Consider the following 12,328-nt stretch of genomic DNA (forward strand, 5'->3'; position numbering starts at 1 on the left):
CAGCACTTTCCAGCCACAACGATAATGATTAAAGTTTATAACTGCACAATACAGTCGGCCACACAAGGAATGGTTTCATAAATCCTGCATTGGAATAATTAACAACGGTTTCTTGATTTGTCCAATCATAAATATACTTAGGTATGTAGTAAATATTCCACAAAGCAACTAGAAAACTTTAAAATAAATGTAAATGAAGGACAAATTCCAAATTTATGCCTTAGCAAAATTATTTAAGTTTATTTCAATAATTCCAAATTGAAGTAAACTTATGATGGAACATGCATCAAAAATCAAACTTATGGAAGCGAGCAAAACACTAGCATAATTGAACTGCATGAGATAGCTAATCAGCTTCAATTTGGGAAAAAACAAAGTTGAGACAGTTCTGCGCATAGCGGAAAAAGGAGCTGAGGAAATATCAAATAAATATTATGACCCTGAAACAAGGATATTAATTTGATAACAAGCCAACATAGCATCAAGCTACATAATTTACAAGAAGAATTGAAAAGCTGTAAATTGGGGCATCAAAAAGAAAAGGGAACTCAGGATGGGGAATTGGAACTCAAGTTATGTTTCTCCTAGAGTTATCATTTTGGTAGCAACTCAAACAAAGTCTGATTTAACAAGGTGCCATGAGGATGAAATTGATAGGTGGAGGAAGAGGAGACCTGGAATGACAGACAAAAGTGGAGGAGGCTGTGTACGACGACCTGTGATAACGGAAACGTCGGATGATGATGAATTTCAAATTACAAACAAGATCTAAGTACTTTGTTTGAAGTTTATTTTTGACGATGGAAGGATTGTGAAGGAAACAGGATTTTTCAGGACATTTGCCATCGTTAGGTGGAACAAACTAATGAACGTTGTGGTTCTCAATGAGAGAGGAGTTTGAAAGAAAAGAAGAAAATTGAAAACTGTTATCTGTTCCTCCATGGGTTGTGTGAGGGAGTGTATTTCAGTGGATCACTTCGCATCAAACATTGCCAAGTTTTAGCAAAAAACTGGGACCTCCATTGTAATCATCAGAAAATATGGAAATTCCACCACAATATTTAGAAATGGTCTTCCATATTTTGAGTTTGTAAAGATCCAGTAACACTCTTGTTAATTTTAGTGTAGAATTAAATTTTTAAGTTTCCACCATAATTATCAATAGTTTAAAAATTGTAATAGTGACACTATCATTCACCAGCAGGAGATCCATATGTACTTTTAAATAACATTGAAAACTTCTTACAATACATTACACAATAGTCTAGTTTTTATATTATCCTACACCCAGAAATCTCCAAATACTGGTCCATGCCAAGATACCTGACACAAATACAGGTTACCTACAATCATACTTGTGATTCCAGGAATGTGACTGAGTAATTACAGTGGTACACTGCCTTGCACACTTTTGTTTTTTTTCTCATTACCAATATTATAAATGGAAAGAAAATAATACTATAATTGATAATAGGAGAAAAATTATAGAAAGGACATTAGGACCTACAATACTGACCTCTTTCAATTTACCCAACTTGCATACATGGATATTTACACCTTTTAATTTTCGTCAACTCACATTTGGGATTGGCAAAGACCTATTTTTTCATTCACCCACCCCTCATATGTGGGATTGGGGAAGACTATCGACTCTTATCGGTAAATCTTGCTCTAAATACTAATATGTCAGATATAATACATTAAACCCCAAAGAGAGTTTCGTAGTCCAAAGAATTCCCGTTTCCGTTGTTCTCTAAATGAGTTTAGAGACAGTTCTATGTGTATCACAAGTAACATTTTATTGTTGTCAGCTGCCAATTCTCAATGCCATGACAGAGGAAGTCTTTTGTCAAGCGTGCACAGCTGCCCCTGCACCTGTTGCTTTCTACCTAATACTTTGTTGATCCGCCAGTGATGTACATTACTGCTTCTGAGACTCCTATGCCAGTCTATTCTTATTTTGTCTGTTTTATTTATTACTTTGAGAGAGTTTTGTTTCATTGGTGTAAATATGTTTTTAATGCAAAGTGTGTACTGTGAAACCTGCACTGCATCCTGACAAGTGCTTTGAACTTTCACACATAAGCAACATACTAGTTGGGTTCATATAAAAAGGATGTAAGTTAGGTGTATATGTAGGTTTTATTTTAGATTTTATGATATTTTTACATGCGTGTAAATATCTCAAAAAATTACACAGATATCCAAATATCGTTATAAAATAATAATTTTCATAATTAAAACATATTTAAAGAAATCATGGTTTTTTACATTATTTTAGAGCATATAATGTAAAATATTAGCTTTAAGACAAAAATAAAATTTTATTTACCACTGAAAAAAATTATTAAAATTTGTTGTGCTGTGGGAATGGTCAATTTACTCAAATCCCACATTGATGGACAAACTATCAAAACCTGCTCCAACTTTTCTTCAGCTTTTGTTTTGTAGTGTAGTTTATTTTTTTTTATATATATATATATATTAAAAACCAGTTTTTAGTAGATCCTGCACCTTTGTGAATATATCACCACTACTGAGGAAATAGTGTTATCATAGGAGTTGCATAAATCGACCTGCACAATGTGACATACAACTCATACAGCCTGGTCTGTCCTTAATTATTTATTTTCTAGCCTGAGAGTAATATAACACTTTATTCAATTGTTAAGTACACTAAACTATCCTAATTAAAACAAACAATAAAAATACAACATTTAAAAATGATATACAATTTTATTTACACAGATACACAGGTCGAATGTTCAACCGGAACTTTATCTCCTGTAGCGATATCGCTTGAAGTGGAACCATAGTTGAAAGATGTTGTTGTGGAACTGGCAGCGGAAGCCACGTTTATACGAGTACTCCCACTCTCTGTTCACAATCTTGAAGGCTATGTCTTCATACGGTGGTCCTGCGTGGAACCGGAGGATTGCAAAATCATGATTTTCCGGACATGGTGTCTGTAAACAGGAATTTGAGTAAGATTAAGAGAACATATATAGGGCAGAAGCAAAATATTTGTATTTGGATTATGTTTTCATTATTATTCATGTGTCAATTATTATAATGTAAATCTTGCATATTTTATATTTTTTACATAAATACTGTGTAACATTTCCCATATATGTATGTTATTACTAAAATGTAAGCCAAAGAAACAGAGGTAGTTGATACTGAAAAAAGTTTAAACAAAGTCAACTTTAATCAGCTGCAAATAAAGTGGTTAAGGTTACTTGTCAATGAACTTACCTGATTCTACATAATTGTTGATATTAAGTGCCATTATATTGTACATATAAGTAATTATTGCACAAGTAACTTTTTATACTACCTGGCCTCTTAATGAAATACAAGGGTCATCCAGAAAATAAGGTCTGTTTTGTGGTAACTACTCAAAAAGCAAGCGAACAGAGCAATGCGCACTCATATCGAATCCTAACATGCCTTGTGTACAAAATGACACCATTTGCATTTAAATCATTCTAGAGTGCTGTTTACTGTTTAAGAAGAGTGCGAATTTAAGACGTTCAAAACAACTAATCAACCTACCAACTCAATACGATCAATTATCCGTTTTTTGACAGCAAGAAATGTTCCAGCAGCAAGGAACATTCATAGACAGATAAGTGAAGAGTACAGCCTCAATGCGATGAGTGACAGTAAAGTGCAGAAGTGCGTTTTGAAGATTTTCAATGTCGTTGAAGATTAGCAATTTACCATTTCATCATTAGCATTGGAATTTGATCATAAGTAAAACAATTGCACAATAATTGTCTCTGAACATTAGAAATTTCGCAAATTGTGCTTATATTCTCAGGCTGCTTACAAGAAACACAAAATGAGAAGAATGGGTTGTGCTCTTGAGTTTTTGCTCTAATATCATGAGGAATGTGATACACTTTTAGAGAACATTGTCAAAGGTGACAAGACATGGGTTTCTTACATAATCTCAGAAACGAAACGCCAGTCAATGGAATGGCGTCACACAATGTCACCAATTAAAGTCAAGGCCAAACAAACAATCTCACCCACAAGGTTATGGCGACTGTGTTTTGGGATAGACAAGGAATATTGTTAGTCAAGTTTATGGAATGAAGAAAAACAATAATGCAGCCACTTATTGCGATATTCTGACTAAATTTCGATGTGCAATGTAAAATAAGCGATGTGACCTAATTATATCTGGAGTTCTCTTGTTGCATGAAAACAGACTGCACTCTGCCATCCAAACCCAATATCTCATCAGATCATTTGGTTGGGAACAGATTGACCACCTGCCATACAGCCCAATGATGATGTGAAAGAAGCCGTTAAATATTGGTTATCCTCACGGGCAGCAGACTTATTATACATCAGCAATTCAAATCTCATAGAACATTATAACAAATGTTTAAACCAAAAAATTGTTGAAAAACAAAAAAAATATTTCTGGAATCAACTAAAAAAATTTTTGTTATCTGTTGTAATTTATCTCTTATAAGAAATTGGACCTTCCTTTCCGGATGATCTTCATATATAAAATGCTATCCAAATAAAATTATTTTTTATATTCCATTTTAGCATCATTTTACCGCACTTTATATAACACCACATTTCATCCTCCTTTACTAGTAAAAACATACTTAAATCTTTTACAATTAAAAGGACTGACCAAGAAGTACTCTGGAGTTGCATTCTTGTCGATGAGGTCAGGGTAGAAGATATTGAACTTGTAGCCCTGCACAATCTTGGGTGGAGGGTTGTCCATGTCGTAGTGAGTCTGGTTGTATTTATTCCACTCGAATCCCGTGTGAACTCTAAAACACAAGCATTGGATATTATCATTTCATTATTACTTTAGTATTACGGGAGTGTTTTTAGTAACATACCCGACTTTGTTACCAACACACGATAGGTCACACCACAGCAGTTTGTCACACTTTTCAGAAATTAGTAATGTTTTTGTGACAATATAGCAGCTTGGTAGCTCATCAAATTTCTACTCACGTCTCCACATAACCTTGACATCTGTTAGTCTTTTGCCTAATTCGTTTTTAAAATCATAAAATTTGTAGTCTCCTGCACTCAGTTTGGCAATATTCTCTGAGACAAAATTTTGAATACAATCACTCACTTAAATAAATTATCATAAGTAATTCTACTTTGCATATAGTTCTTTTATTAGACTTTTTTAAGTACACTTTTTTTATTTATGTTTTAAAAAGCTATGCTATGTCCTCATGGTCGACCCCATGCGTGGTTGACTACATTTTACATAAGATTGTACTGTAATTGTAATATTTTTATTGAGTTTTACAACCAGATTTAAACTATAATATACCTGAGAGACACTTATTCAAACTAATCATAGTTTTTTTTTTTTTTTTTTTAAGAAGAGATCGCATTAAAGGAAAATCACAAATGAAAAACATTGCCTTTGTGAAGCCTCTCTTTTTCAAAAAAGTGTATTGATCACTCCTTTGTTAAATAAATGTAGTAAAGATGGTGTGGATTTTTCACTAGTATTTAACTTTTAGATCAATTAAATTCAAGTATTTGCATCTTTAAGACATTAGAGAACAAACAATTAATTTTTGTATACATTGTTGAAACAACAGATTCTGCAAAAACGGATTTTTACATACAGGTTTACAGGTCTTGTTAGGTTTCTATCTCTTTCTTTATTAGAATCCCTGAATTACACAACTATATTATAACATGTGCTCAAGTCATTGAGTTGAATCTACTAAAATTTGAAATTGTTAGGGTTGTTTTAAACATAATACGTGAACCTGTTTTTATGTTATTTATTTACAGAAACAATGTTATTTAAATTTGTTTTATACCTGTTGAAGTATCTTGGTTTGCGAGGACGGTACTTGTCAGACCACAGATAGACCTGACTGTCCAGGATAGACTCTACAGAGAATTCTGCCTCATCGTTGGTCATCCCCTTGCGAGCTTCTCTCTGCAGCACCTCTTCCTCCAGAGACGTGGCTGGCTGTGACAACCAAACATAGGTTATTAGACATAACGTAGCTATAGTAGGAAGGGTTAATTCAATTTGAATGTTGAATAACATTTATGTGTAGAAAACTAGGTTGCTTCACCGTGCTTAGAGATTATATCAGAAACGTCATAGTGCACTTAATTGTGCACTTCTAGTGAGACAATGAGACTGCCACTTCACATATAAATAGGGGTGTCTTTGATGTTAAAACAATATAAAGGTTCGTTTTGAGTTTTGTTGCCGTCTTTCTTTGGATCTCTTCAGACGAATATGACTCCAGATTCCAGGAGTCAAGTCTGAGACAGCGTCAAATACCAGGACGGTGAACTGGAGCTAAACTCAATATTCAAATAGGTTATTAGATTATTATTATCCCCATAAGCACTTCCTCCTCCAAACGTGGCAAGCAGTGAAAACAAACTTACAACTTTTGTGCTTTATGATGTGATAGAATTTAAATACACATTTCAAGCTTATTTAAGGATAGTGTAGTGTCAAATATTTGATGTTCATTTAATTTATTTTAAGATCTATTGTTTTAGGATTTATTTCTTTACTAAAAAAAAGTCAAACGGCACTCTGTTAATTCACTTTTGTATTGTTGGCTATTCGTTGAAAACCTCAATGTGGGCCATGTCTTGTTACAATAAATCTGCTCTAAATCAGATATTATTATTTTTATTTAAATAGTTTTGATGTCATTAGACTTGTTTCTCTAAAAAAATGTTGTTCCTGTAATTCTTGAGAAAAATTGCTGGTATTTAAAATATTCAAATTTAAAAAATTGTAATGGTTGCCATTATAAAAAAAATTAAAGATAATATCTTAATATTTTTATAAACATTTAAACAAAATTTGATACCATTTCATCTATTAGTTTTTAAGATATTAATTTTTTTATAAAAAAACACATACAGACAAATGGGAAATTAAGCATCGCAGACCCATGTGTGTGTTTGTTCTGACCTGAGAAATAACGTTGTGTACCTTTATCCAGAGAGTTACTGAGAGTTACAGTAGAGATACTGTATAGTTTCAGACTTTGGTTAACAAGTAGTAAATTGTCTAATATTTGGACAAACAGTTCAGTTGGCTCTGGTAAATGTATTGTTAATACTACTCTACAAGGTGTGGCAAATAATTTCATGGAATTCAGTTATAACTTGAAAATAGGCAACACAGTAATTTATAAACACGTTTAAAAAATAATAATTTTTTAGAGCATCGTAAAAATTATGGAATCAAGTTACAAGCAACGTGTTGAAATCAAATTTTAGGTGAAATCTGGTGAAAAACCCTTAAAAATCCTCCAAACATTGGACTTGATGTACAGAGACGATTGTATGTCGTAAACATGTTTGAAGAGATTGTGAATCGGTAGATAATGTTTCTATGAGAGTGTCCATTGTTTGTACAAGCTGATCACCTCCGACTGCCGTCAAAGTACCCTGAAGTATTTTTCCACAAGTTTTTTTGTGGCTGCTAACAAATTTTCCATGTTCAAGACTAAAAATTGGAACTGCCTGGATTTTGCAACACAACAATCTAACCCCCCTTGTGCAAGAGGTTTTGGTAAATAAAGATATTCTAATGTTGTCACACATCCTACCCTAAAGCCCGATAAGAGGTGAAGGATGGTGCTGAACAGGTTAAATTTGGAGGACTATAAATGGTGATTCTAATCATGGGAATTGAAATAATTGTTTAAAATTAGATGGAGAGACTATTGTGAAGATCAATAATAACATTTTTCTTGTAGCTTTATTTGATTGTATTTTATTAACAAATTTCTGGAACTTCTCATAGTTAAAATTGCCACATCTCATGACTATAATTTATAATTTTATCTAGTGATGAATTGTTCAGTATTTAGATAGATAATTCAGTTAGTTTTGGTAGTGAATACTACTCTAACTATCTGTAGAGTACATAATGTTACATTTTTGGTTATCAAGTGGAGCAGTGTTTGGTACTGGAACAGGCAACGCAGCTCTGGTAGTGAAAGTGTTGACGCTACATCTGATGCAGTAAAGAAAGTTAAAAATGTTCACGCTGTTTTTAGCAAGCTTATTTAAAAAACAAATTTAAATAAATATTTTAATATACATACAACAGCTCACTAATAACTCTTAGTTAAAATATTCTATATTTACCTGCACACTCTTGCCAGTGCCCTGCACCTGTAGTCTGGCAAACACCAACCTCTTGGCATCATCCTCCTCCGTAGTGACCAGTGTCCCTGGTTCTAGTTGTGACTGGCTCAGGTACCGGGGACTGTACTGTCCTGAGTCGTAGTCGGCGAAACTCTCTGTCAGCATTGCGTTGGCCACTTGATCCTCATCCACCCTGACAACACAGCACAGTACATAGTAAACATTTACAAGGATTTGTTTGCAGTGAAAATTTGGATTCAGATGGAATTTAACAACCATTTTGTTCTGACACAAATACTACTATACCTCTACTGTCATAAGTACATACACATTAACTAGTTTTTACAGTTTATTTTCTCTTCACTATGACTGATTTGTCTAGTATTTTCTACTATCTAAGACAGTTTACATCCTTTTTTTCTGGAAAACTGATGAACTGTTGACGAATCCTGACTGATTATGTTTTTGTTATCTAGCTTTGAAATGTAATTAAGATTAAGTCAGATTAAATTCATAGTTGTATAAGAGATTCATGATAAACATTGAATTATATGAAACTTTGGCATGGAATTCAAATCATAGGAGAAGAATGCTTACTCAAGAATTGTAAGGATAACAGGATTTCCGACACTTGCCATCGTTATATGTTACAAAAGATATAACACCTGGTAAACAATGCCAAATGTCCGAAATCTTGTTATCCTTTCAAAACCTCCATCGCCAATAACAAATTTTAAACCAAGAATTGTGTTACACACAATGGCAATACTTCAGGTACTATATTCATCCAATTTCCCTTCTTCTTGACATTCATAATTTTCACTGAATGTCTGTTTCCATAAATTTTAACTGTCTTTTTATGAACACTCAATGGTCATTTTGACTGCTAATTTTTGGAATAGTAACCTACACTAGAAAAAAACTGTTGTATAGGACTGTGGCTGTAGGATGCGTATTGCGTACATAATTGTAGGTACCCTGAAACTAGACTATATAATTACACACAAGCTGTTTATGAGGAAAGAAGATCAAACAAAATGTAATGTTCTAGTTTATAATAGTTTCAAATCCAACACAATTAATTAAGCCCTTGTAGAGGAATCAATTAAGCCATAAGTCAATAACCATTTTGCAGGAAGGAAGCCATTTCCTGTTTAATTTGCTCAAATCTAGATATCCTTACATCAATACCCTATGGGCTTAAAATACCTGAGAGTTTAAAGGCCTATTAGCAGTATCATGACTTAAAATAGCTTATAACTTAAAAGAGGCTTTGCTATTATATGTTAATGTAGTAAAATACAACAAAGCACTTACTCTGATCCTTCACTCTCCTCCTTCTCCTCTGGTTTCTCAGGCGCTTCATCTGCTGACAATGTTGTACCCTCAGCTGCCCCTTCACCTTCCGATCCCTCCTCCTCTTCCACCCCCTGTTCTGCTTTCAACAACTCTAGCTTGCGGCGGAGGTTGTCCTGGTGGCGGTCTCTCAGTCTTGCCCTTGCCATGTGAGCTGATCAGAGACAGATGTTATTAGTGGAGTTTATATTTAACATTTTATTGAAAATGTCTTTCATAACAATTATTTATCAACAAATTACAAACACTGAACAAAATCAAAGACATTTCTTATGTGTGTGTGTGTGTGTATATATATATATATATATATATATATATATATATATATATATATATATAAGGAAGAAAATGGTTTGATATCATTCTTCTGGAAGAAAATTCAAGTTTTTTATATATAAATATACAAAATTCAAGTTCATATATATATATATATATATATATCACATACAAACACATATGTGACAGATATGGCCAAATACAAAATAATTTAATCGGGAAAAAAAAAGTAAGCGCTCTGTGGTGTAATGGTAGCACATTCACCCGGCAAAGTGAGAGATCCGGGTTCGACTCCCGGCAGAGCAAGTACTTTTTGTGATTCAATGTTTATTGAAATTAAATAAGGCTATTGCTATTTATACAGTTTAGTGTAAATAAAAGTCGTTTGACAGGTATTTGGTCTTCCAATCATATGTTAGTTTGCTTATTTAAACGCATATGTGACAGATACGGCCAAATACAAAATAATTGAATCGGAAAAAGTAAGCGCTCTGTGGTGTAATGGTAGCACATTCACCCGGCAAGTGAGAGATCCGGGTTCGACTCCCGGCGGAGCAAGTACTTTTTGTTATTCAATGTTTATTGAAATTAAAATAAGGCTATTGCTATTTATTCAGTTTAATGTAGATATGAATATGAGGTTCCTAGACACTTTTGGGACAGACAGAAAATCAATGTAAAATACTGTTCATTGAACCATAAACGAATCTATAGCTGTTTGCTTCTACTTTCTTAAGGTGCCTATTCGAAACTTCTGCTTCGAATCAATCTATTGGAAATGATCTCATATCTGCTTCGAATCAACGAAAATTCTGTGGTAAATATATTAAAATCTTAATAAAAAAATCTCTGAAATGGAATGTAAAATCCATAAATCTAAAATTTTACTGAATTTCTCTAATATTGTTCTTAATCACGTCATATGATAAAAATTTCTCAGAAACCACAACCACATAACAAATCGCGTTTGTAACAGCATTTTGAAAATCCATATTGATAATTATATCGTTCTTTGAACTAGAAATATTTGTCAAACTCTTTGTTGTATCAATGACATAAATGGGTCTATTTGCTATAAATTCTTTGGGGTTGTAATACATTTCCATATTTTTGTAGTAAACTTTCTTAAAATCTTGATACATCTGATACATGATTCTGAAAAGACCACCGGAAATGTTTTAAATTTTGTAATTCATCTGGATAATAAGAACCATTCAATTTTACTCTGATATTTTTTACATTCAAACTATCAAACTTTGAAGGATTTTTTTCTTGATTATTCTGTCTATCTGTTTGAAAACCAATGATAACGAACTTGGGATTGAAGATATTTCTATAAATATTTGTGATATCGAACGAATAAGTTGTTCCGGAAATACCTTTTTGCTCAATACATTGCCAATCTAGAAAATTAAACATAATGTTTTGACTTTTTGTAATTTCATCAATCAACCGAATTTTACTCGTAGTTTTGTAATCAATCATCGGAAACCAAATGAAAAAATCTGTAATTGTTATTTTTCCATCAACTGGCATATCATTTCCAGTTTTGGTTTTTAATATCGCATCATCATCTTCAGCTCTTATAAAACTAATGTAGAATCCACCTTTATAGATTGGAAAATTTACATTTTCAAAGAATCCTAAGCCAAAATGTGCTAAATCACCGACCGCTTCAAACTGTCCAAATTTAAAAGTTGATTCAAAACTGTTTGAAAATACATCACTTTTGGAATAGGATATGGTTCCTTTAATAGTACTTAATTGACCACAATTTTCAATTTCTTCTATCAATTTATTGCGTTTTCTTACTTCAATTTTAGAAAATAAAAACGGCACGAAATTATCAATCAATCTGACATCATTTGTTCCAAGATACGCTTGACCATCTTGTTTTGTTAAAGTTCCAGAAGTTAGACGAGCAAAAACTATCTCCAAAATCAATATTAAACTCAGTTCTTTTATTCGGTTCATTCAAATGTTGTTTTACTAATTGGATAGAAATTTTTAAACTCCGCCCTTTCAATATCACTAGCATACTTTCTGTAGTCCGCCATTTATATAGAAAAAATGTCAAGATTTTTTTACGAAAATTTTAAAACATGTATAAGTCGATAAGAAAAGATTTTAGTCATTTTTTAATGATCTACTTCGTCATATTCAGGATTCTCTTCCTTAAATTTTGCGATCTCAGTCACATTATTTCAATAACATTTGCATAGGATAGTAACCACTATCTATAATATTATTCCAATCAACTGTATCTTTATTTTCATCCAAAAACTTTATACTCAAGTGTTGATAGAGACAAAGAACAGACATATGATCTTTTAATTGATAATGTATATTTTCTTGAATGAACTCTGATGATAAAGTTTGATATTTAGCAATGTTATACCAATTCAATTTGTTTACGTATAATCTCATCATATCTTCGGATAATTCATATTTTTGAGAAATATCATCCCAATGTTCTTTTTTCAAATCTCTTTCGTGTTGCATTATAAAAAGATCGAAAGCACTGTAATGTCCCGCCATCTCTATTTAT

At 32.6% G+C, this 12,328-nt stretch overlaps 1 protein-coding gene across 1 annotated transcript; it reads right to left on the bottom strand.

The window, feature by feature from the left end:
- Positions 1 to 2,716: 2,716 nt before the first annotated feature.
- Positions 2,717 to 9,654, bottom strand: LOC124354965 (cactin). Its single transcript, XM_046805797.1, has 5 exons — positions 9,466 to 9,654; positions 8,149 to 8,341; positions 5,832 to 5,986; positions 4,658 to 4,802; positions 2,717 to 2,966 (listed from the first exon to the last, which is right to left on the bottom strand). The coding sequence occupies exons 1-5, from the start codon at positions 9,651 to 9,653 to the stop codon at positions 2,778 to 2,780; spliced, it is 870 nt and encodes a 289-aa protein (XP_046661753.1). The 5' UTR covers position 9,654; the 3' UTR covers positions 2,717 to 2,777.
- Positions 9,655 to 12,328: the final 2,674 nt, after the last annotated feature.

Source organism: Homalodisca vitripennis, chromosome 2 (genome assembly GCF_021130785.1).
Source record: "Homalodisca vitripennis isolate AUS2020 chromosome 2, UT_GWSS_2.1, whole genome shotgun sequence".
NCBI lineage: Eukaryota > Metazoa > Arthropoda > Insecta > Hemiptera > Cicadellidae > Homalodisca > Homalodisca vitripennis.

Excerpts from the sequence above, each read along its gene's own strand:
- LOC124354965 (XM_046805797.1), bottom strand. The coding sequence starts at position 9,653 with ATGGCAAGGGCAAGACTGAGAGACCGCCACCAGGACAACCTCCGCCGC. Across the intron at positions 8,342-9,465 it reads GAGGAGAGTGAAGGATCAGA|GGTGGATGAGGATCAAGTGG; the intron begins GTAAGTGCTTTG and ends CTGTGTTGTCAG. Across the intron at positions 2,967-4,657 it reads CAACTCCAGAGTACTTCTTG|ACACCATGTCCGGAAAATCA; the intron begins GTCAGTCCTTTT and ends TCCTGTTTACAG.